At 40.5% G+C, this 27091-nt stretch overlaps 1 protein-coding gene across 6 annotated transcripts in view; it reads right to left on the bottom strand.

Moving 5' to 3' along the window:
* The window catches only part of LOC108696466 (Down syndrome cell adhesion molecule-like protein 1 homolog), a 146931-nt gene that overhangs the window by 26705 nt on the left and 93135 nt on the right, over positions 1-27091 (bottom strand). For 5 of the 6 annotated variants that reach the window (XM_041569269.1, XM_041569268.1, XM_018225864.2 and 2 more), the window contains 6 exons: positions 24653-24799; positions 23654-23932; positions 20068-20343; positions 12450-12746; positions 5981-6253; positions 1318-1596 (listed from right to left, as the gene is read on the bottom strand). In XM_041569269.1, coding sequence (XP_041425203.1) covers positions 1318-1596; positions 5981-6253; positions 12450-12746; positions 20068-20343; positions 23654-23932; positions 24653-24799 — 1551 coding nt within the window. The remainder of the gene's footprint in view (positions 1-1317; positions 1597-5980; positions 6254-12449; positions 12747-20067; positions 20344-23653; positions 23933-24652; positions 24800-27091) is intronic. The other variant, XM_041569271.1, reaches the window with a different exon arrangement.

Here is a 27091-nt window from a genome sequence, read left to right as displayed (position 1 = left end):
GAGTAGGGCCGCAATGAAAACCTTTACAATTTTCCCTTATTCTGGGAAAACTCCATCAGACTTTGGCAGAGTACAGAAAAAGTATGAAAACATGACATACAAATACAGACCAATAAATAAAAAACTTAACGTTTATTTATAATTTGGCAAGTACCAATAACCTTTCTAATGTAGAAAAACAATGGCAGCAGCACTATTTAATATTACTTTAACAGAAAGGACATAATAATACCCAATAGTTGGAGAATCATCCATATGTTACATTGTCTTGCTGAAGGAAGGAGACTTGTGTGCTCTAAAGGAATTGGCCATTCCAGACAGGTCTTAGAAGAGGCGCCAAGGGCTATGTCACACGTAGAGTTTTAACAATCTGTGCTTTTTTGGCAGATATCAGAATGTATGTGTGTTTTGCAGTGTTTTCTGTAGTAGGTGATTTGCCATTTTTTGGCTGCGTTGGAACTTTGTAATAAAACAGCAAAAAAATGGCACCAGGCACATAGGCCTTGAATAAATTGATTCAATCACAGCAATGATAAATATGCTGCTTAGAAACCTGACCCAAACAGAAGCTAAATAATTCACAAAATCACATTGACAGCATTTAATAATATTAGATTAAAAAGGTGCTAACAATCTAAAGGTCCCCTCAAAATCAAAATGATTCTCCTGTGCACCCTTTCACCCTAAGATTTTATTAAAGTGCTACTGTCTCAGTTATCAGGCCTTCTTAATCATCTCATGTAGCCAAGGGTGTTGTAACTACAGTATTTAGGAAGCAGACCCTGCAACAGTTGTGGGGCCTAAGAGATATAGGGGACCCAGAGGGGCACTGGCGCATAAGCAGTTTTAATACATGTTTAATACATGTTTAAGAAAATATTTTATTCCGAAAGTTTTGGAAGGTTCCAAACATGATTTTGCTTTGGGGTTTAATGACCTACAGTTATGCCACTGCCCATTACCTTTTTATTGTGTGACAATCAACTTACAAGAGGCTAGCAGGAGGTACAGTATGTGGCATGTTCATGTTAGTATGGGAGGCCTGTGATGAGGTATATAGATGCATTCTCCAGTAGAACACAAAATCTCACACTTGAAAAAGGGCTTTGGCCGAAACATGTCGTGCAAATATAATAATTGCAGTTGACCTGCAAGTATCTGGCTCTACATTTCCTCTTTGATTTACCAGCCTTTTTTGGACTTAGGCAGAGATTCAAGGAATTGGAACCAGTATACATATACAAGACAAAATTCTGAAGGATATGAAGGGTATTTACTTATCTAACTTTAGGGTCTATTCTGAACAATCATACTTACCTCTTACAATAAGCTGCCTCTCCCGGCTCACAGTGGCTGCATCATTACTTGCTATACAGGTGTAATTCCCATTGTGCTTGAGCGACACACTGGAGATCTGCAGGGAGCTCATAAATTCCTTGGTTTCAATAGTAATTCCAGATCCGGAAACAATCACCTGTCCATCTTTGCGCCAAGTAATACGTATTGGCATATCCCCCGAGGATACCACACAAGGAATGTAAAGGAGCTGTCCGATGGAAGCAGGGGGGAACTCAAAAGGCTGGATCAGTGGGGGCACTAAGAAAGACACACATATATATATATATATATAAACTCTTACAAAGAAATACATACTGTAGACATACATCAGGATGTATGTGTACATTTATGTCTGCACAGTAAAAAATCTGTCGATTACCATGGTTTTAAATGTGTGTCATTATGAATGTGTGTTCTACAGAATGGTAGATTAAACTAGCCAGACCTAGATCAAAAAATCTACACAGGCAAATTTATGATGCCAATTTAGACCCATTATCTGCCTGTGTATGGGCCCTATCTGACAAATATCTGTCTGAATATCAAATATCTCACTAATACTTAAAGTAACAGTAACATCAAAAGTGTTTTAAAGTAATAAAAATGTAATGCAGTGTTGCCCTGCACTGGTAAAACTGCTGTGTATGCTTCAGAAACACTACTATTGTTTATATAAATAAGCTGCTGTGTAGCAATGGGGGCAGCCAAGGAGAAAAGGTTCAGGTTACACAGCAGATAAGCTCTGTAGAACATAATGGTGTTATTAACTATTTAACCTGTGCCATGTAGACTTTTTTCAAATTCCGCCATTGCTACACAGCAGCTTGTTTCTATGAACTATAGTAGTGTTTCTGAAGTAAACACAGCAGTTTTACCAGTGCAGGGCAACAGTACATATTTTCATTTTTTGTAGTTACTGTTCTTTTCAGAACAGATATTCTTAAATCCAGGACATTGGATACATGTTGGTGGCGTGTGGTGCTGCTACATCTGCCATTGCCATTAAGGAATAAACCTGAAGAGTTGCAAGATCATGTTATGAATCAGAATCTGGATTCAAAAACAGCAACAAATGAATACATAGTAACATTGTTACAGGAAATATATGTATATGGTGCTTAGAAATCAGGAGGTTGAAAAAAACAGGAACAGCCGACCCAGCAGCTGCTGGGAAGTCCTGACAATTTCTATACCTTATATATTGCAAAACAAGTCATCTTGCCCAATGTGTGGGAGGCAAAAACAACCAATTTGCTTTTAGGGATATGTAAATATATGTGCAGTTCTACAGAATATGAGTATGCGTCAGTATATACTAATGAGTACTTTAGTTCATGAGCACTGGAACACATTATACAATATTATTCAAGGGCCCATGCCACTGAACAAACAGAGGGGATTTTTTCTCATGAACACACAGGTATTATACATATGTGCATTTGTACAAGAGTTCAGTTGTAAATGAGTACTGAAATACATGTGTACATAAAACACACATGAGTACATGAGTGGAAGCACAATCTCAGCTTTGCTCTCACACGCAGCTCTATTCATTAGGATGGATCTCTCCCTGGGTGCTCCTGAATAATTGATGCATTGGAGAAGCTTTTAAGTCTCTGGCAGAGCTGGGACACCACAACGGACACATTATTTTTTAAAAGCCAACAAACACTCCAGAAAACAGCAAGCAGGGGAGCAGAGCAAAGGGCATGGCATTAATACAGTGTGTTTACACAGCAGGTCCCTGCGCAGGAGCTTGTCAAGGAAACAGATCAGGGTTAAAGGAGAAACCGTAAGATGGAGGGGCACTGGGCAGTACTAGGTGCTATCAATCCATTGTATATGTGGCTGTGTGTGAGGGCGAGATGTTGGGACACAGATTAAAACAGATTTACAACAAATTAAGATGGAAGGCACAGACTGGAGACAAAAAAAACTATTTTATGCACAGACTGGAGACTAAAACTATTTTATGCACAGACACAGTTAACATCTACTGACACTAATAACTTATGTGCATTATAAAATTATAATATAAAAGAAATACAGAATAATTATTTGTAAGGTGAAAAAGTGGTGCCCAGTGTTCCACCAGTGAATTGAATACTCCCATGTTCAGTTCACGTATTGAATACATTATCCAGAAACCTATAATACAGAAAGCTCTGAATTAAAGGAATGCAATTAAAGGCTTCATTTAGCAGACTTAAAGGGCACCTGTTGGGCACAAAAATACTATACCCAACCAAAGGTGCGGGTTAATAGAGTACGCACTCTAGTTGAGGGTAACAGTATTTTTTTTAAAAAAATGTCCCCCCCACAGCGCTAGGACACTCCCACGAGGAGGGAAGCATGTGCATAATAAGCTCATTATGCGCATGCGTGTGCCCCAACATGGCCCCTCGTCCTGGAAGCTCCCTCCCTGTGCGAGTGTCTTAGCACTGGCTTAGGGACAAAAAAAAAATAAAAAACTATGCGAAGTGCCCACACCTTTAGTTGGGGATAATATTTTTGCCCAATAGGTGCCCTTTAAGGTATGGTGATCCAAATCATTGAAAGATTTCTTGCCCAGACAGCCCAACAAATCCAGATAATGTATCCTATACCTGTACTATGGGATCAGTTATCTGAAAGTCAAGTAAAGGCCATCTCCCACAGACTCCATTATAATCAAATAATTCTATTTTTTTCAATGATTTCTTTTTTTCTCTGTAATAATAAAAGAGCACATTGTTCTTGATAGTAACTAAGCTGCATGAATCCATATTGGTGGGTTTATTTAATTTATATTTGTGTGCAAAGATTTCTACCTGTTTAAGAAAATTTTGCCAAAGGCTGTTATTACGAAGCTGAAGTTTGCTTTCTGAACAAAACATTGGTTTTAAAATGATTATGGACATATAGGATTATATATGTATAGGACATATATTTACTGTATAAGAAAAATAACACACAGCACATTTTGCTGCTTGCAGGAAACTGTCCCCTATGAGATGAAAGTATCTTTAGTTTGCAAAAATCTCTGTGCTTTAACCTCTCTAGTTGCATAATCACACAAAAATGCAGAAGGAAGCATCTTTGCAGGATCAGAAAGGTTTAGGCAAGTGTTCCCATGTCCTATAATTTAAAGGTAACAAAGTGCCCTATGTGCCATTTCCCTTAAAAGGGGGAACTAAAGTATTAATAAAATATGGGATATAGCTTAAAGGGGTGGTTCACCTTTGAGATAACTTTTAGTATGATGTAGAGAGTGATATTCTAAGACAAGTTGCAATTTGTTTTCATTTTTTATTATTGAAGGTTTTTATTTATTTGTTCTATAACATAATGAAAACAAATTGCAAATTGTCTCAGAATATCACACTCTACATCATAATAAAAGTTTTCTCAAAGGTGAACCACCCCTTTAAGTTATATCCCATATGTTATTAATACTTTAGTTAATATGCCTAGAAGTCATCTTTATTAGGGATGCACCAAATCCAGGATTCGCAAATTATGCAAATTAGGATTCAGATTCGGTTCGGTATTCGGACAAATTTTTCGCAAAGGATTCAGGGTGTTAATTAATCTTTATATGCTACTTAGGGTATAATAAATGGCCTTAAAGGAGAATTCAACCGTTAGCTAAAATAACCTCTACCCCTCCTACCCTACGTAGACCCCCCTCCCTCCTCCCACCCAGCCTAGCGCCCCCCGGGAAATGCCCTTAACTTTTTACTTACCCCTCGGTGCAGATTCAGGGATCGCAATTCAACAAAGCCATCTTCCGGGTCTTTGTGTCTTCTTCCGGCGATTCGGCAATTTCCGTCCATTTCGGCACACGCGCAGTTGTCGCAAACCGGTAAATTTCTCCAACTGCACGAATGCATCACTTTGCCGGTGTCAGTTTCAAAGACCCGAAAGATAGCTGCCATGAACTACGATCACTGAATCTGCACCGAGGGGTAAAAAGTTAGGAGCATTTCCCCGGGGGGCAGCTAGGCTGGGGGGGAGGAGGGAGGGGGCTCTACATAGGGTAGGGGGGGTAGGGTTTTTTTTAAGTTAAGAGTTGTATTCTCCTTTAAAGTGGCTTCTTGTCTGGTAACCCATAACATCCAATTAGCAGATTGCATTTACTTTTTAGCAAACATCCAAATGGTTGCTATGGGTTACTTATTACATTACTTTACATTACCCTTAGCGTGTTATAGTATACTGCTTGTATCAGCACATATTTGGGTTGTGGGTCATGTCTGTTTTATCCTTTACCTATCTTTTTAAAGCAAAGTCTTAGAATCCAGTAGTAGGCCCACATAAATTGTATCCTGTTTTTTATTTTTCTCTGAATAAAGATAGCACTGTGTCCCAGCCATAAACAAGTGTAAAAACGTTCACTTCATGTAGATGGTTTACTAACACAGATGATAACTTTCACCAGTGCAGTTACTAATAGCAACCTCAGCAATAGTAGCAGGTATGAAATGAAATCAAGCACATCAAACTTTTTATAAAGAAGCTATATTAGTATTGGATGATGTCTAACAGTTAAGAACCTATGTTAGTAATTATCAACCCCTACATCTTTTATAGTATTGTCAGCAGTGTGCTCATAACCTATGGTGATTTCACAATACAAGCATCGGTATCAATTTTCTCTGACCTTTGACAGTTACGTGAACACTTTGGCTGATTGAGAGCTGAGGCTGTATGAGTACACTGCATAGATATTCTCCTTCATCCATCCCTTTCTGAACATCGCTAAGCATCAGAGTCCCGTTCTCAAATACCACCTGCCTGTGGTTATCGGGCAACAACAGAGAGTCCTTGTACCAACTGATGAAGTAATAGGGATAACCAATGACACGGCAGTGAATAAAGCTGTCTCTTCCTGCCACTGCTGTCAGATTCTTCATGGGTCGGATGCTCGGAGGTCCTATCATAGGGGAACAGTGAATGTACATTAGGTGGACACAAATTGGTGGAGCACCATATAGAAGAGGGTAATTAGACCTTCAGTGGTCTGAAAATAGGAAATAAAACTCTCCTTGCCCCCAAAAGGGCAAACAGAGATAAATATGAAACAGTATTTGGAGAGAGGAAAAAAACACGGGACAGAGAAAAAGAAAGAGAGTCCTAAACAGGAAAAAAGAACTGACAAGGGGTGGAAGAACTATGGATGAAATAGGTCAGTATGAATGATGATTAAAAATGTTAAATATTTGAAAAATATAGAGAAGACAGTATTTTAGAAATTGTGAACAGTGAGTACAAGAGGTAGTTAAATTGCAACAGTGTGTGTCAGGGGTCTTGTGAAGATCTAATGATATACAGAAAGTGCTGTAGATTCTTAGAACAACCGTGTAATAACAATGGTTTAGCAATATTGCTTATTGATTATATTCATCAATTACCAAATGATTATATTTCAATATGTTAGGAAAATCAATTAACATGGGTTACACCTAAATTGTTTGATTTAATTTGAAAATTCATGTCTGTTGGTGGCACCTCACACCCTGGCTTGGAACAAGATGACCTAGAACTATAAAGAATGTTTATCCAGAGAGCTGAATAGTAGATTCAATGATAGGTAATCACAAGCACATATAAAATTAATATATATGTAAACAGCTGTTGAGTAGGCTTTGGTTTGGCACCTTTAAAACAGGTATTAGTTATACAAGTTGATCCACCCTTTTTATTATGAGTATCAATGTACATGGCAAAATCCTGCCATCCCAGGAAAAACTGAGAAACTATATGGATAAGGAAACATGCACCTGCAGCAACCTGCTCTCTAATAAAAACGGAATACCTGGATATTATAGTAGGAATCCAAGGCTTCACCGCCGTCTCTACCTTTCTAACAATGGACTGGTCATAGAGAGTTTATGAGATATGCAGGATGGAACATGAGTAGAATTGGGATTAAGAACTAAAGACAGTTTGATTGAATAGTTGCTTTAGCAATGTGTAAACAGTGGCACTGAAATAGATTAGCCCATTTTATTAAATGCTTAAAGATAGAAGGCATCAATTGCCAATGCAAGTGCAAACATGTGAGCAAATATTGTCATTTTTGGCTTGTTCATGCATGCAGAGCCAGAAACAGTGTTATGTGCAATTTATTAGGTGCCGTTGCAAGTCAGTTGTGAGTGTAGGTGCAACATACAAAAGGAAATCTGGAGCAATATCTCCTCCTCTAATTCTAGGTCAACCTTGCATATATGTCCTGGTCTTTGTACCTTGAGTACAATCCATTAAATCAAGCTGAGCAAGTACCTTTGTGAATGTTTGTAATTTTGCACTGTGCACTTGCAGTCATAAATGAGAAGCAAAGGTGACTTGTATAAAATCACATGGGAGTAAAAATAACATGGCACTATTGGGAATGATTCAAGGGCCTCATTTATCACATAAGCTTAAAATAATATGAAAGTTGTCTAATTCTGGATGCTATTTTGCAGATATAATATTGGTGCCACAGGGAGCCTTGTATCTAGCAGCAGCCAAAAAACACAAGGTAATGCCTCAAGTTGCTCCCTGTTTTGGTTGCAGGCTGTCCTTTCCCCATTCATAAAATAACTCAAGGCTCACTCCATCCGGGCCTTCCTCCTGTTGTCCCTCATTCACATGCCATTGTGTGTGAAATCCGCGAAACAGCGAAAAATGTCCAAAACGGCATATTTATTGATGCAGGCGAATTTTCACATCGATTTTGCAAATTTATTTGCGAGCGGCAAATCGCGGGAATTCGCCACGAATTTGCGCCTGGTGAATAAATTCACTCATCACTAAGCATTAGCTGTACACACATCTTAAAGGTAATAACTTTTTTTTAACTTCATGAATGCACCCTTTGATAAAATATGCTTGTAACAAGCAAACAAACAAGTAGCCCAATTGGCCTTTTTATATTTACAATCTGACTATTCCATCTGAAAATATGAGCAGCTTTGTTCTTAAATGTTAAATGTCACTAATATAAGCCTTTAGAGAATTCATCCCTTGTCATCCCTTCACCCCAATATCATCAGATCCCTGATGTCACTCCAGAAACAAAGGAAGTGGCAATCCTAGATATAAAAGGTGTAACAGTGTTACCTCAATCTAACACTTTTTCATAATACGGTTTTGGGGCCTGTTATCCTGAATGTTTGGAATCTGAGTTTTTTCCACATTTTGGATCTTCATACCTTTAGTATACTAGAAAATAATGTAATCATTAAATAAACCCAATAGGCTGGTTTTGTTTACAATAAGGATTAATTATATCTTAGTTGGGATCAAGTTCAAGGTGCTGTTTTATTATTACAGAGAAAAAGGAAATCATTTTTAGAAATTTTGATTATTTGGATATGGCAGATAGCCTTTTCATAATTTAGAGTTTTCGATCCAAACCTGTACAACTCACTGATGCAGTTTGTCAGCAATACATTGCAAATTGCTGGAATCAACTAGGGAGTGGCTCTCATCATGATGCTGTTTGCAGCCAGTAGAAACATGTTTTGATGTAAGCAGATACTATATAAACAACTGTAATAAAAAATAATACCTGCACTACAGGTATGGGATCTCTTGTCATACTAAAATGGTTTCCATTTTCTCTGCAATACTAAAACAGTACCTTATACTTGATTACTACTACAATATCATTAATCCATATTGGTGGCAAAACAAGAATTAAGGTGTGATAATCCAAATTACAAAAATACATTTTATCTGAAAAGCCCAAATACCGAGCATAATAATAGGTCCCAGAACTGTATCAGAAAAACAGATTTATTATGCATTCACTAAAGTTTTGACGAGTTTTTATAGCAGTGACGGTACTCCTTGAAAGCAATATTAACTAGCTTCCCCTAGGTATGCAGTACAGAAGGAACACTTGCTTATTAATGTAACTCACTAATACAATATATTAAACACATCAGAGCACCAAGAAAAAAAAACCCATAATATGGACAGATGCAGAAGCTATTAAATCTCTTTATAACAGATAGCAGTGTCCTTGTACTGCTCTGGGTATTGATTTCTAAAGCAGCGATATGTTACCTGCTGTACTGTTAGAAAAAGATAGCTGTTTTGTGCAGGGCTGAAACAATAGACAAGTTTGTGCAAACAAACGACATTCTTCTTGTGTGGATTACATTTGTATATGCTTATCCATCCACATTACACTGTGAGAAGAAGTTTCTACTTAATCATGATTATGTTTGTTATTTAACCCTTTACCAATCAAAGAGCTGTGACCAAGAAGCATATAATTAATGAACTTTACTCTCCCCGGTGGCCAATGAGCGGGGGCATAGAATAATGAGATTTGGCCAGGCGGAAACAGCACGTGTTAATGCAGCAAAGCAAAGGGAAAACACGGAGCAACCTACAGAGTAGAACTCACCAGCCTAAAGGCAATCTTTTAACCCCAACTCTGCTGATTATGCCAGATAAATTAAGCCAACCAGAAATAAACCAACTGCTGCTTAATGTCAAGCGAATAAGAAATAAGCCAAGAAAAAGCAAATTCACAAGCTTGCAGGGCTACTGTCGGCACATATATAGTGTTGTGTCATTTTCTGTCAAATTAGAGATCTGGATACCATTAAGGTATGAATATATCTATACATTTTAAAAGGTTCTGTGGTTTGCTATTTCGATTTAGTCAGGAATAAAAGAGAGCAGAGCTTTAGAGGCAGGGGCGATCCTGGTAATTTTGCCGCCTGAGGCAACCTTCCTTTTACTGTCCCCACCCCTCTCCATGGCACTCACCTCTTCAGTGCCCGAGGGGGTCGGAGGCGGTCCACGTTGCACCGGAGGGGTTGGGGGTGGTCCACGTCGCTAGTGCAGAGCTTGCGATTGCGCTCTCTGCACTAGAAGAGCCGAATTTCTGGGTTGAAAAGCGGAAATTTGTCTCTTAGTTACCAGGAGAGCCATTTTTGCTGCCCCTGGCAAACAGGGAGGCGCTGACACCTGAGGCGAGTGCTTCAACTCGCCTCATTGGTAGAGCTCCCCTGTTTAGAGGTATGGCTACAGGCAGATGGGTTATTTTAAAGTATCTAGCTCTTGTACAATAGTACATATCTATGGACCTGTGTAGGTTAGCTTATTGCTGACAGTGTAGTTTATATTTATATATCTCATGATGTCCACACCAGTACATTTAGACTTTCATGAGGCACAGTTCCTAAATGAGAATCTTAAGTAAAAGGTAACACGGTGTGTATGGAAAACTACTGCTCACATCCAGAGAGTATTTTTCTTGAATCCTTGCTATAAAACAACTGTTGTTTTTCCCATATGAAAATGGGGTATTCTTTCATCAGACATGTTTCACACAATATTACATGTCATTTTCAGATTAAAGTAAATTCTAAAGATTTAAATCAGTATCCCTTGTCCTGATCAGAAGGTCAATAAACAATGTGCTATATAGAAATTGATTGCAGGTTGAAGGAGATATGCTTTAATGACCATAAAAGTAAATACATTGGTACATTTAAAACTATCCAAAAAAGATTACAAAAGTGAGAATGTTTATTTCATCTGGACGTTGATGTATTGCATGTATTGGCATCACAACTGCTTGCATTATAAAGGGCAGCAAAATCAATGACCTCCTTTTGATACTACATTGCCTTTAGGGCATAGTGTTATTATGATGCTTCCCAAGCCAGGCAACCATATTCTATTTAAATTCATGCTGCCCATGGCAATTATTCTCCAGGACTGCCGGCCGGGGGACTGTCTATGTGCAATGCACCACCCAGGGATGCAATGTATTGGTGCAAATGTGTATCAAGTACCTTGCACCCTGGATGGAGACACGGAAGTGACCTGAGCCAGAAGATTCTGGATGCCAAAGTAATTAATAGGAAGAATGAGATAAAGGCCTGTATTTTTTCTCAATCCTATTCAAAACTAAAAAATTTAAGAAAAAAAAAAAATACTGATTTTTTTTATATCACATAATTGGGTATTTTTAAAGTACTACTTTTGTGTCTCCAGTTTATTTCACTGTAATTATTATTTACTTTCTACTGCATCTCTAAAATGGATATGCAAAGTTTATCGAACTTAATAAACAAGTGTTTTTGTTTTTTTAATCAAATATATAAAGAAACCTCTACAGTTCTGCAATAATTCTGATAAGAGTTACTAATACATAACTAGCTCTGGCTATGAAGTAAGGGAAAGCCATCATAGCCAATGGTAAGTAAGCAGAATCTTAACTTGAAATATGTTTGTGAAGATTCTCATTTAAGCAGGTCATGGTATATCTGTAGAATTAAGTCAAATCAACTGGACTTGCTGTATTTTTTCCTTAAAGACGTTTCACCAGTCATTCAATTTGCTTTCTCAATTCAGAATAACTGTTATTCTGAATTGAGAAAGTCATGGTGAAATGTCTTCAATGAAAAAACTTAACTTGAAATATTATAAAAAGGTAGACTATTTCTGGGAGGTGAAGTGGATACAAGGCTAGAGTAATACCAGAGTAGATAAAGAGAAAATGAATGGCTATGGGAGATGGCAGAGACAAAGGATAGGCAATTAATAATAGTGAGATAGAGGCGGGTAGACATTAGAGGGGCAAGAGACTGAATATTTAGAACAGGGCCGGAACTAGGGGTAGGCAGAAGGGGCGTGTGCCTAGGGTGCAAAGCTTGGGGGGCACCAGGCATGTACCTCATATGCAGCCTACCCCTAGTCCGGCACATGTTTCTATAGTCAATGTGAGGCATTGGTTGTGCGCGCCCGCAGATGCGTACATCCATGTGCACGTCCTAGGTTGCGCACACCCGCAGTAGGGGGCGATGAGGCTGGCCTGGTTGCCTGGGGCACCTGGCCAGCCTGGCCCGGCACTGGTTTAGAGAATAATGCACTAGAGGGTGGGGAAAAATCATACTGATGCATAAAAAACTAAGAGAGAGATTACAAAAAAAGAGAAAGAAAGAGTGAGTTAAAGGATGGAATGCGTACTGAAAGCATATGGACATATGATAGGGATGGAGTGATACAGATCACTAAAAAGTCAGGAAGCAGAGAGGGAAAAGACAGAGGATCCCCAGGTTCCATGCCCACAGAGGCCATACAGACCCTATTCTGATAAGTAGAAGTAGGACAGGCACCTCTTACGTTTATTCGAGCTTGATACTCTGCACTCCCCACAGAGTTACGAGCGGCACAGCGGTATACCCCCCCATCCAGGATCTGTGGGCTGCTCACATTCATGTAACTGACTGTGCTACCATCAGAAGTGGTGTACTGATTAGAGCGGTGTCCAGAGTCCCGTTGGATGGGTTCATCATCCAGGGTCCAGGTAATGGTGGGTGGTGGAGCTCCCTTGGCTGAGCACATTAGTGAAAATTGCTCCCCTGGGTTCATCACCTTTTCACTGAAGGACGAGAGGATACGAGGTGTACCATCTGTGAAGAACCAGGAGATGCTGTTTTTGTACTTTGTTAGATAAGTTTAGCCAACTGCCTTTATCAGACTGAAACTCTCATATGTATAATGTTCTATTCCCAATTCTCATTTAATATGACAGCCCTGCAACAACTGAGAGTTCTCCCAAAACTGCTTTATAATAGGTGAAATTTTTTACTAAATATTAAAAATTTCACAGTATTCTAAACAAAGCAGGACCTAAACACATGGGCATCCTCCTAAAGAAACACACAATGTATTATTATAAGAAAAAACAGACAGGAAAATGTATGTGCTTCAGAGTATTGATGCAACACAGTATATGATTATAGGCTACAACATTTTCAACCAGTAGACAAAGCAGAATGGTTTCCCTTCTCACTGTGTTTTGCAATATCTTAACACCTACATGAAAGTAAATGAAATATATTTTTGCAGCCTGCTATGAAACAGGAAATGTATAACAGGAAAAACCAATAATCAAAACTGTAATAAATACAACAATCTATGATATTTACATAGTGGGAATTAAATCACATAGTTATCTTAATATAATACTACACTACAGTGCTAAAGCTGGTCAGAGGGTTATTTCACATGTGATCCAATAATATGGCTAAAAGATGACCAAACTACACTGATGTCATAGCAAGGGATGCCAGAAGAGTTACATCTTTATGAAAGCCTACTAGGATTGACATGACACATAATTCTAGTGCCAATTGCATCTTTTTTTTTTGTTGTTGTGTGTGATTACACCTTATTGGATGCTTATTGCTCAGTATAAGTAATGTAGAAACAGTGCAAAGTTTTCTACTGGTTTAGTCACAAACAGGAACCAGGGTCAGACTGGGAGGCCGGGGCCCACCCGGGCTGCTGTCTCTTGGCCACCATGGAAACCCCCCACCCACTGTGCTGCGCCGTGCTCGTACTGTGTTTTTGCCGCGACCGGTCCGAAAGGAGGTTACGGCAGGAAGAAGAAGTTGTAATGGAATGTAAAGAACTTACCCCACGGGACATCCAAGATGGCGACCTCCTGCTCCACCATGCGGCTCTTCCTGGTCGTAATATGACTGCGTCAGAAACGTGTCGCCCCAGGATTGGTCGCCTGCGACGGAATGGATGCCGGCGTCAGAATGTGCGCCGGCGTCAGGACGCCAACGTGTGGACGCCTCTACTTTCATCGATTCTGATCCTTGCCGCCTGTATTGACCATTTGCCTGATTACGACTATTCTTCTGATAAATCCTTTTGTACCGCGAACTTGGTGTTATTGTCTCCTCCTTGGTCCACACTACAACAGAGCCTTCGGGCCCTGACAGTATAATTGGGCCATGGACCCCTCTGAGGAGCCCCAAGTTCCTACTGATGTCGGCAGAGCCGTTCGTGGATTGGCTTCCCGTATGCACACCTATGAAGCCCAGCAAACCCACTTCGGCCAGGCACTTGAAGCAATCCTGGAGAAATTATCTGCTTTATCTCCTGTGGCTCCAGTCCCTATGCCGGTTCCTGCAACTCCGCTCCAGGTTTCCGAGCCTCGCATCCCTGCACCTCCTCTGTATAGCGGTGATCCGGAATCATGCCGTGGTTTCATCAACCAGTGTGAGATCCAATTCACCCTGCTTCCAGGTCAGTTTGTCTCGGAGCGAGCTAAATTGGGCTATAGTATTACCCGCCTGCAAGGGAAAGCTCTGGAGTGGGCTTCTCCTCTTTGGGAGAAGGAAGATCCGGTAATCGATGATGCCAAGGCCTTCATCCAGGATCTTCGCACAGTCTTCGATGCTCCTGGTCAGGCTACTTCTGCCTCGGCTCGTTTATTCCAGCTGCAGCAAGGCACTCGTTCTGTTCCGGAATATGCCATCGAATTCCGAACCCTCGTGGCAGAAACTTTGTGGAATAATGACGGATACCATGCTGCCTTCTACAGCGGCCTGGCGATGCGCATCAAGAACGATCTTGTTTCTCGTGAGATTCCTTCCCGATGGGAGGACCTTGTTGCGTTGGCTGTGAAGGTTGACACCCGACAGAGGGAGTTCCAGGTCGAACTTGACAGAGAGCGTGCTAGGAAGTTTTCCAGCTACCAACCCACCCTGGCGCCACGCTTCCAAAGACCCTTACTTCCCAGTCCGGCTTCCAACCTTTCTCCTCCTCCTCCTCCTGCGGCACCTGCTACCTCTTCTTTACCACCTGAAGAACCAATGCAGATCGGGCGGGCACGCCTTTCCGAACAGGAGAAGCTCCGGAGAAGGGCCGCTGGGTTATGCCTCTACTGTGGGGGAAAAGCCCACTTCGCCCTGGAATGCCCAGTGAAGCCGGGAAACTCCAAAACCTAGGTAAGCTTGGGGAGACTTACCTGGGTGGAATTTGTTCTCCTCCCCAATCCTCTGCTCAACGCTTTCTTCTTCCTGTCCAAATCCAGTTCAGCTCCAAGAAGATCTCCTCTCAGGCTTTCCTCGATTCTGGTGCTGCTGGCAACTTCATGGATCGTGCCTTTGCTGTTAATCATACCATTCTGCTCCAACCTTTGGCAACTCCTCTTCGAGTCCTGGCGATTGATGATCGTCCCCTTTCTTCTGCCATCATCTCACAGTCTACTCAAGAACTCTCCTTCAAAGTGGGCACTATGCATTTGGAAAGACTGTCTTTTCTTCTTATCGACTGCCCTTCAACTCCCGTTGTCCTGGGATTGCCTTGGCTGTGTGTTCATAATCCGGTCATTGACTGATCTTTTTCTCAAATTTCCCGTTGGAGTCCATTTTGTATACACAACTGTTTACCTGCTGTTCCTGTTGTCAAAGTTTCTTCAGTATCTTCAAGTTCTTCTCTCCCTCCTGTGTACCAAGCCTTTTCCGATGTCTTTGATAAGAAGTCTGCTGAGACTCTCCCACCTCATCGTCCCTATGATTGTCCTATCGAACTTTTACCCGGCTCCATGCCTCCCCGAGGCCGCACTTATCCGCTTTCTCCCTCCGAAACTTCTGCTATGAAGTCCTATATCCAGGAGAATCTTCAGAGAGGATTTATTCGTCCTTCTACCTCCCCTGCCGGAGCAGGGTTCTTCTTTGTTGAAAAGAAAGACGGTAGTCTACGGCCCTGCATTGACTACAGGGGGTTAAATAAAATCACCGTAAAGAACAGATATCCTCTTCCTCTCATCTCTGAACTTTTTGATCAACTCAAGGGGGCTAGTTTCTTCACTAAGCTGGATCTACGAGGGGCCTACAATCTTATTCGGATTCGTGAGGGAGACGAATGGAAGACCGCTTTTAATACTCGTGATGGCCATTACGAGTATCTCGTCATGCCTTTCGGTCTTTGCAATGCTCCTGCGATCTTCCAAGAATTGGTCAATGACATTTTTCGTGATCTTTTGGGACAGTGTGTGGTCGTGTACTTAGACGACATTCTTATTTTTTCCAAAAACCTTTTTGATCATCGTTGCCAAGTACGTGAAGTTCTTTCCAGGTTGAGGAAAAACAATCTTTTTGCCAAATTGGAAAAATGCACCTTCGAAGATTCTTCCATTCCTTTTCTTGGCTACATCATTTCTCCACAAGGTTTTAAGATGGACCCCGCCAAAGTTTCTGCAATTTTGGATTGGCCCCTTCCTACCAGCGTCAAGGCAGTTCAGAGATTTATTGGCTTCGCCAACTATTATAGACAATTTATCAAAAACTTTTCTTCCAAGATCCATCCAATCCTTACCCTGATCCGTAAAGGGAACAAACCTCAACACTGGCCTCCTCAAGCTCTCGAAGCCTTCAAGACCCTCAAGGAAGCCTTTTCTTCTGCTCCAATTCTCAGACACCCTGAACCCCTTCAACCTTTCTTCATTGAAGTCGATGCCTCTGATGTAGGAGCTGGAGCAGTTCTATCTCAAAGATCTTCTTCTGACGGTAAACTCCACCCTTGTGCCTTTTTCTCCAAAAAATTTTCTTCCCCTGAGCAGAACTATGATGTAGGCAATCGGGAGCTACTTGCCGTTAAGTTGGCCTTGGAAGAATGGAGACATTTGCTTGAGGGTTCTTCTATTCCGGTGACAATCTTTACCGACCACAAGAACCTTGAATTTATCCAATCCCTCAAGCGCCTTAATCCCCGACAAGCCAGGTGGGCACTTTTCTTTTCTCGTTTTAATTTTATTATCACCTTTCGTCCTGGCTCCAGAAACAGAAAGGCTGACGCTCTGTCCAGAAGCTTTGCTCCTGAGGATTCCTGCCCCGAAGATCCTGTACCCATTGTGCCCTCTACCAAGATTATTGCTGCCTTGTTTCCCTCATGTGCCTCTCAGTTACTTTCTGCTCAGTCTTCGGCTCCTGTAGAGACTCCTCTTGGTGTTGCCTTTGTCCCTCCGGAATTTCGTCATGACATTTTATCCCAAGCTCACAGTTCCAAACAGGCCGGTCATCCAGGGGTTAAGAAGACAACCGAGCTCCTGTCTCGTTTGGTCTGGTGGCCGACCCTAAGGAAAGATGTCAAAGACTTTGTTTTGTTTTGTCCTGTTCCACTTGTGCTGTTTCCAAGTCCGGACATTCCCCCCCCAAGGGTTTACTCTTGCCACTTCCCATTCCATCTCGACCTTGGACTCACTTGGCGATGGATTTCATTTCAGCAAAATGGCTCACTTCACACCCCTTCGGAAACTGCCTTCTGCTCCCGAACTCTCTGAACTTTTCATCAAACACATATTTCGTCTCCATGGGGTTCCTGCCGAGATTGTGTCTGATCGGGGTTCCCAGTTTATTTCCAAGTTCTGGAGATCTCTTTGCAAAGCTCTTAACATTTCCCTTCAATTTTCTTCTGCCTACCACCCACAGTCTAATGGAGCCGCAGAACGGGTCAATCAGGCTTTGGAACAGTTTCTTCGTTGTCATGTGTCCTTGTGCCAGGATGATTGGTCGGATCTTCTTCCCTGGGCTGAATTTGCCCACAACAACGCTCTGCATTCTTCTTCCCAAAAGTCTCCTTTCTTCTGTGTTTATGGTCTCAATCCTTTGGCTTTTTCCCAAGATTTTCTTCTTACCAATGTGCCTGCGGCCAATGACCAAGCTGCTCACATGTTGGCTATTTGGCATGCTACTGCTGCAAACTTAGAGAAGAGTTCCCTGGTGCAGAAAAAGTTTGCTGATAAAAGAAGGATTTCTTCCCCTCCATACAGTCCTGGTGATAAAGTTTTTCTTTCCACACGCAACATTCGTCTCAAGATCCCTACACCCAAGCTTGGTCCTAAATTCATCGGCCCCTTCTCTATCATCGAAATCATCAACCCTGTGGCTGTTCGTCTTCAACTTCCTCCTGAGCTGCGGATACCTAATGTTTTTCATGTTTCCCTGCTTAAACCTGCTATGTCTTGCCCCTCTTCTTCTTCCTCTCCAGCTCCTGTTTTGGTTGACGATCACAAGGAATTTGAAGTCAAAAGGATCTTGGACTCTCGTATTTCCCGAGGCTCTCTTCAATATCTTATCGAGTGGAAGGGGCTCGGTCCAGAGGAGTGTTCTTGGGTGAAAAGCTCGGACGTTCATGCACCTGTCCTGGTTCGTAAGTTCCACAAACTTTTTCCTTCTTCTCCTAGCCTCGGTGGTCCTGAGGCCCCCCCCTAAGGGGGGTACTGTAATGGAATGTAAAGAACTTACCCCACGGGACATCCAAGATGGCGACCTCCTGCGGCTCTTCCTGGTCGTAATATGACTGCGTCAGAAACGTGTCGCCCCAGGATTGGTCGCCGGCGACGGAATGGACGCCGGCGTCAGGACGCCAACATGTGGACACCGGCGTCAGCGTCATGACGTCAATGCGTCAAGTTTGGCGCCAACTTTTGGACTATTTAATCCCAAGTGCCCTTTCTGTCCTTGCCCAATTATAGGTCTATCTTGTATAGTTCCTGGGTGTGATTTCTTGATATTCTGCAAACCGTGTACCGACTTCTTGCCTGTTTCATCGATTCTGATCCTTGCCGCCTGTATTGACCATTTGCCTGATTACGACTATTCTTCTGATAAATCCTTTTGTACCGCGAACTTGGTGTTATTGTCTCCTCCTTGGTCCACACTACAACAGAGCCTTCGGGCCCTGACAGAAGTGCAGGGTGCGGATTGAAAACAGCAACTAATCAGCAGGTAGCAGTTACAGGTCAGTGTTTAAAATCATACATCTGATTTTTTTCCATGGGTGACTAGACATAGGCAGAAATGCCACCATATGTAATAAAAGGCACATTTGTAGAGGCTTATTTATAAACACTGGGCAAATTTGCTCTTGGGCAGTAATCAATAGCAACCAATCAGTGATTAGCTTTTTTTCAGTCAGCTGCAGTTGAACACTAAAAGCAACCATCTGACTGGTTTCCATGGGTTATTGCCCAGTGTTTAATGAAGAAAAAGAATTTGGCACTTGGGGGTGCCAAATGCATACATATTAATCATTTTTATGTGGGCACAAAGTACTGTATTGTAGGAACAAGTAGAAAGTGTTCCTGCTTTGTATATAACTTGTATATATCAGTGTTTAAAATCATACATCTTATTGGTATAGTCACGGGTAAGGACAGGGCCCATCAAAAAACAAATGCTCTGTAAGACCACAATTTATAGTTATTGCTATGTTTTATTTGTAAATTTTCTATTCAGGCCCTCTACTATTCATTTTCCAGTCTTTTATTCAAATCAATAAATGGTTGCTAGGGTAATTTGTAGCCTAGCAACCAGAATATGAAAAACAAATAAACAAAAGAGTAAAGGCCCCCATACAAGGGCTGATAAAAGCTGCCGAGTCGGCACCTTTTTGGCCTGTGTGTGGGGCCAGTGTCGGACTGGCCCACTGGGATACCAAGAGAAGTACCGGTGGGCCCAGGTGTCAGTGGCCCTCATGCTGCTAAACATTTGGCCTATTTCATGGTCATTCCCTATTTCTATGGGAAAAAGTGGCTAAATAGATGGAATAATTGATTATAGTATGTAAAGAAAATAGACTAGGGGAATAAAGGTCGAGTGAGGAGAGGAAGAATAATAGTACTGAGAGTGGGCCCTGGGCTAAGGTTTTTTGATGGGCCCCTGGTCTACGGTTTTTGGGTGGGCCCCTGGTGTCCCAGTCCTACACTGTGCGGGGCCATCTGATGGGCGTCCCTGATCGATATCTGGCCGATATTAGCCCGATATTGCCCACTTCAATGTGGGCATATCGGGAAAAGATCCGCTCGTTTGGCGACATCGCCAAACAAGCGGATCTCCCTGTATATGGCCACCTTAAGAAGGAAATTGTTGCAGGGACCTTCTATTCTGCTGTGAATACATTAATGGAAATTAGGAAAATCCCTAGACTTACCCTCTAGAACTACAATAGCAAAGTCCTGTGCAGTTTGTTTCTTGCGGGACCCAAAGCACTGGTATGCCCCTGAGTGGCTCTTCTGTGCACTGCTTATCACTAGTGTTTCATTATCTGCTCCACGGATGGAGATATATTCATCTGCCTCAATGGCTTCTGTGTTCCGGTACCAGCGCACAGTGTAACCCGGAGATCCACTGAGAGAGCAAGATAAAATCACTGTGCTGCCAATTCCAGTTTTAAGCTTTTTAGGAGAAAGAGTCACACGGAGAGGCTCTGAAAGAGAGGGTAGCAAAACAAATATACATTTAAATCAAATGACTGGATGGACATTTTTGTTCTGCATCAATAATGTTTCTTGTTGGGTGCAAAACAACTTACTTACAAAACAAACTGTACACTACTTTTAAGATGTTTTCCTTTTCAGATGTTGCAAAAACCAAAAAAGAAAATGTTGCATAAAGAAAAAATTAATTGTAAGCAATAAATATATATTTTTTTTTTTACAAATTTCCAGTAGTATTAGGTACATGTATGGGACTTGTTATCCAGAATGCTTAGGACCTGGGGTTTTCTGGATAATGTATACCTTTAAAAAAATCATGTAAAACTAAAAGCTGAAGTTGCTTCCAATAAGGATTAATTATATCTTAGTTGGGATCAAGTACAAGGTACTGTTGTATTATTACAGAGAAAAAGCAAATCCTTTTAAAAAAATCGGGATTATTTCGATAAAAGGAGCTTATGGGAGCGTGCCTTGACGTAATTTGGTGCTTTCTGCATAACGGGTTTCCGGATAGCAGATCCCATACCTTTACAGGTATGGGTCCCTTAATCTGGAAATTTGTTATCCAGAAAGCTCCAAATTACAGGAAAGCCACCCTTTTAATCAAATAATTTAAAATTACCTTTTCTCTGTAATAATAACGCAGTACCTTATACTTGATTCCATCTAAGATATAATTAATTGTTATTTGAGGCAAAACAATCCAATTGAGTTTCATGGTTAAATAATTTTTTAATACACTTATGGAGGAACCAAATTACTGGAAGATTTCTTATCCGGAAGACCCCAGGTCCCTAGAATACATGTCCTATACCTGTATATGTAAATATCAATGTCATTCAAAGCAGCTATCTGTGTGTCTGTCCCTTGCTTTTTTTCTCTGCTGTCTTTATCTATTGAAACAATGTAGCTGATAAACAGACACCAGGTTTGGACTGGACCATTGGGGGGCCCCTGCATGAGCAAATGCCGATGAACTGGAGCGTTTGCTTATTTATGAAAAACTCTGAATGCAAAAAAATCTATTGAATGCAATCGGTTAAAAAACTAGTTTTTATCTAGTTTATAGGCTAAAAAACCGTGAATATATCGAGTTTTCGAGTGGAAACCAGTGTAAAATACCCAAAAATCATGAAGGCAAAGAAATCTTCAAATGGTTAAAGGGACCTCTGCCATTGAGTTTTACATAACAGATTTAAGTTGGAGTATTTTTGGATTCTGACTTTTCGCAGCTTCAGGGCATAATAAATCTCGAAAAAAGTTTTTTCTTCTCACACAGGCTATTTTGTGAAACAAAACTCGAAAAACTCTATTTTTTGTGAAATCACAACTCATCCTTTAATAAATAATAATAATAAGCCCCATAAAGTCTACTCACAAACAGTGCGAGTAAAAAAACAGTAGCGGAAAACGGCATTATGGCAGTCACTGCCCATACACACGGATTTCAGTCAGAAAACGCACACAGGCATCATCTGCCAGTTTGAGAATAATTAGGCCTCCTTCGACTATTCTGTTTATTTAGTATTCATGTTGGGCTGAAGGTGTGCGGCTGAAGTTTGCAACTTCAATTTGGTAAATGGAATAAGTTTGGCAAGATAATGACAGGTGCATCAAAGACGCATAATTATGAAGTTTGTATAATTTCTACACAGCAATGGAATGGCACGCCATGGTGCTCATAATCTGATACTGGCTTGTGACTGCCAATACAGAACCCAACATGTCAGACAAGCAATAGGACAGCTCCCATTCATATGTCTAAATGCAAAGAAGGAATGTTCTGTGCGCATTTAATTATCTGTGCAATCTTTTCAACCAGAGGAGCAAACTCTACTTATGTATAGAGTATGTTTCACATAACACAAAAAATGAAGTTCTATATAGCTTCAATTAATAATTTATTTCTGTTTTTATGTTCTCTTACAAATAAATGTATTTTTTATTCCCTCACATTAAATCAAGCAAAACTTTACATGTTAAACATAAGCATCATAGTAGATAATTTATGCACAAAACCAACCCCTCGTAAACCTCTCCTTTTCCAAATACCATTCGCCATAAACAGCAGTTTCCATTGGAGAACCAGCTCCATATAATAAATCAATTATTCTCTGTTTTCTAGTAGTGCCCTGTATCGCTATTTCCAGGGGTGTAACTACAGAGGAAGCAGACTCAATGGCTGAAGGGGGGCCCATGAGATATAGGGGCCCCCTGAAAGCATAATTGATATTCAATTTCAATAAGTATTGGTAAAACAGGCCAACCTCTAGACATTTTGTGGGCCTCAAAAATAATTTGCTGTGGGGCCAAGTGACATCTAGTTACACCACTGGCCCTTTCTATTAATTGCTCATTTTAATAATCAGTGTAATGACCTTTTCTACTTTCTTTATTCTATACAATGTATTATTAGTCGAACTATTAGTACAACTATCCCTTCCATGCACCCTGTCTTTTGTCTACAACACACTTAAACTTTACACTCTACCTGGTCCTGTTGCTCTGTATAACTATTTCCTCAGAATATATCTACAGCTATAAATAAAACACTACATTCATTTCTTATTCTTATCTGTAAATAATGAACCCTTAGTCTAACCACTGTCAAAGCTGTGTGTAGGAAATTCCCAGTATCTTCCAATCTCCTTCCTATCAGCAACCTCCTGCCAGGCTCTTTGTAAATGTCAATGCACAATGTCACACTTGCCTCATTGCACAGTGTTGTGTTGTCAGAACTGGCCACCCTGCAAAACAGTGACATGCCTTGCAGTGACATAGGGTCATGGGCAGCTCAGTGTGGGATACATAGATTATCACCTTGACAGATGGCATATTACCCTATCTAAGCCACAGTGGTCCAAAGAAGGAACATGCTAATTTGCAAAGAGTGCAATCATCAGACCACACAGATGAGTGATATTTATTAGATAGATAAATAGATAGATAGATAGATAGATAGATAGATAGATAGACAGACAAGTTGATAGCTAGATAGATAGATGGATAGATAGATAGATGGAAAGACAGACAGTTCGAAAGATAGATGACAGATAGATAGATAGATAGATAGATAGAAAGACAGACGAGTCGATAGATGATAGATAGATAGACAAGTCGATAGATTATAGATAGACAGACAGCCAAGTCTATAGATAGATGATTGATAGATAGAGAAGTCGAAAGATAGATAGATAGATAGATAGATAGATAGATAGATACAGTAGATAGACAGACAAGTCGATGATAGATAGATAGATAGATAACATATCAGGTGTAATGATATCACTTATCTCTTACCTATGACAGTCAAGGTGCCAGTGACTTCTGCAGAGCCAAAGCTGTTTGTAATCTCACAGATGTAGGTGCCGCTATCTTCAAGCCTCAGATCAATCATACTCAAACCAGTGCTTCGCTTGCTCCAACGACTGTCAGAGGGCACTGGACGGCCATCTTTAATCCAGCGGATAGCTAGGTTAGGATATCCTGATGCAATACAAGGCAGTTCCACGGTCTCTCCCACAAGGGATTCTTGTGACTGAAACCCATCAAGTAGGACAGGGACAGACTCTGCAGGATCTATGACAAAATATTAAAATACATTTTAATATAACATAGCTTTGAATGAATATGTGCAGGTCACCAAGGAATATGTTTTGTAATATCTATATAGTTCTAGCTGATATGATATGAGTTGTCAATTTTCCATAACTACACACACACAAAAGTCCTTGTGCAATCTACCATGTAATATGTCTGGGCGCTCCCCAAAACACAGACTCCAAGTAGTATAATATCGGATGTATTACATGTAAACATTAGTTATACCCAACAGGTTGGTTTTGCTTCCAATAAGGATTAATTATATCTTAGTTTGGATCAAGTACAAGCTACTGAGAAAAGGGAAATCATTTTTTAAAGTTTGGATTATTTGATTATAATGAAGCTCCGAATTCCGTAATTCTGAGCTTTCTGGATAACGGTTTCCGGATAACTGATCCCATGCCTGTACTTTAAAGATAATTTTTGTAAATAAGAATTATTTCCTTTTTCTCTGTAAAAATACAGCAGTGTCTTGTACTTGATCCGAACTAAGGTGCATACAACCATAATGGTGTCAAGACAATCCTACTGGGTTCATTTGTTTTTTTTAGTGGAATTAAGGTATGGTGATCTAAAAAATCCCAAGTCCCAAGCATTCCAGATAATAGAGACTATATCTGTATTTAATTAATGCTTATTAGTGTGCCTGACTGTATATAATTCCCCACACACTGTAATGGTGCATATATGATGTACCTGAAACAAGAAGCCGTGCACCATTGCTCTGTCGTGTCTCGCCGCTGTAGAGATGTTTTGTGCTGCAGCGATATGTGGACAGGGCATCTTCCTTTTGTACATCCAAGATATACAGAGCACCTGAAGGGGAGGTAACAAACCTACCCTCTGAAATGAGAGAGAAAAATAGGTACAGGTCAGATAGATAATGTAGAAATGGGATGGAGTGGTTAAAAGAAGATGCCATGGTGACTTGATATAAAGGAAAACTTTACAATATAGGTCTAATAATTGACACAGCATCCCAACCACTATTGGGTGTCAAAGAGTACAGTGGAAGGGCAGTGCTTAATGGTGAAGGCACAGACCAAAAAGCCTATATAGGCCCTTATCTAACATAGCAGGTCTGTCAAAATTCTTGCTTTCAGAGAATAATTGTACTTCGCCAACAGCTGCAACTACTGTTGGGCAGCCTTGAAAAAAATGCATGCCTGTTTATACAATGGCAGACAACATTCATTGAAAAGTATCACTTCTGCACAGAGCTGGTTCTTGGTGGGGCCCCACACAGAAGGAGGCCTTAGAAGCCATCTTTACAGTACAGTTCTGTAGAGTTACCCCAGTGGGGGCTGTGACTGATTACAGTTTGAATATATTTATATGTCTTGCTACACAACTGTAACAGAAGAGAAATAAAAATGAACTAAGCTAAGAAAAAGAAATTGGATTAATGAAAGGGGACTGGAATGAAGAAGAGGAGGTAGAAAGAAATTGAGGGGAGACACAGGTTTCAGTTGCTGCTCATTAGTCAGATTATTTCCGCCTTCTGCCAATGTCAACATTGCAAGAGCCAAACCTGTCACCTACACAGTTCCTTGTCACACTCACACTATGCGCAAGCAGCCTGACAGCCTCCAAATACAGCACATACCTTCAAAACACAGTCTTTGTATAGTACAACACAAAGCTTTTTATATATGGCACACTGCCTGACAGCCTTTTCATTCAACAATCTGCCGTTTGCTATATAAAAGAACACAGTTTCAATACAGTGTTCAGCATGAAGACAATGTACTGTATATAGCACACAGCCTGCTGACCACTATATATATATATATATATATATATATAATTGCATTGCATACATACATTCACACAACATACAGCAAAGTGTGTTAATCTCATTATCTCATCCCATCCATGCATGCATCCAAAATGTCTATCGACTTGCACAAATCTGCAAGTTACAGCTCATAGCTACACAGCATTCTCATTTTGAAGAACGATTAAATGAGAGGGGGAGAATGTTGTCCCTACTACTATAAACTATATTAATTTACTATAAAACAGTGACTTGAAATAGTAATTGTTATTAGAAAAATGGTATCATTTTATAGAGCAGGTGGTAAAAAAGGTACATCCAGTTGTACCAAAGCACACACTAACTAATTGCACAAACACTCTGTACAGAACAGAGTCAAGCCATTTGCATATAAAACAGTCTCTTGAAGACCTAGTCCCTTTTCCTGCTGTCAAGTGCTTCTGTTAACATTCTCCTTCCCCTAAAACACACTCCTTTTGACACTGCCCCTTTTTTTAGTTAACCCATCAATGTCCTTAGTTTCTCTATATTAGATTTAGTATTTTTAACCAAACCTTAGCCGAAATGCTTTTGCTGTATGTTTAATGCACCCTGTCTCCAGTCACTGTTTTTAAATCCTTCTTTACTTGGGTGTACAAGTCCACTCCTTCTCTATTACAGGTATGGGACCTGTTATCCAGAATGCTCTGGACCTGGGGTCTTCCAGATAACGGATCTTTCCGTAATTTGGATCTTCATACCTTAAGTCTACTAGAAAATCCTTTAAACATTTAATAAACCCAATAGGCTGGTGTTGCTTCCAATATGGATTAATTATATCTTAGTTGTGAACAAGTACAAGCTACTGTTTTATTATTACAGAGAAAATTTGCATTATTTGATTATAATCGAGTCTATGGGAGGCAGCGTTTCCATAATTTGAAGCTTTCTGGATAATGGGTTTCCAGAAAACAGATGACATACCTGAACTATAAAAGCATCACAGCACATGGCTCATATATTGTTTAACATTGGTTATAACTATAGCTTTCGTGAAATTCCAGAAAAACAGCCAATTGTAAAAATAACAGGTTATATTAATAACGGCTTGGTAGTTCTGGCCCAAGCCCAGCAAATGGGAGCATGCCCAGATTCCTACTTCCAAGGCTAATAAAGAAAATTGATTATGCAGTATTCCCCTTTCGCTCTGGTTTCAGTAATGACAGTGGGGCTGTGTAAACAAGTCTTGCAATACTAATTTATTTCTACTGTATTGCAGTTTGTTTCTTCCACCTGTCAGTTCTAATAAGTAAAATCTATACACACACTCAATCTGCACCTGTATGCTATCTGAATGGCAATACACCCTATAAAAAAAG

Source organism: Xenopus laevis, chromosome 7L (genome assembly GCF_017654675.1).
Source record: "Xenopus laevis strain J_2021 chromosome 7L, Xenopus_laevis_v10.1, whole genome shotgun sequence".
NCBI lineage: Eukaryota > Metazoa > Chordata > Amphibia > Anura > Pipidae > Xenopus > Xenopus laevis.
This window is presented reverse-complemented; position numbering and strand designations above follow the sequence as displayed.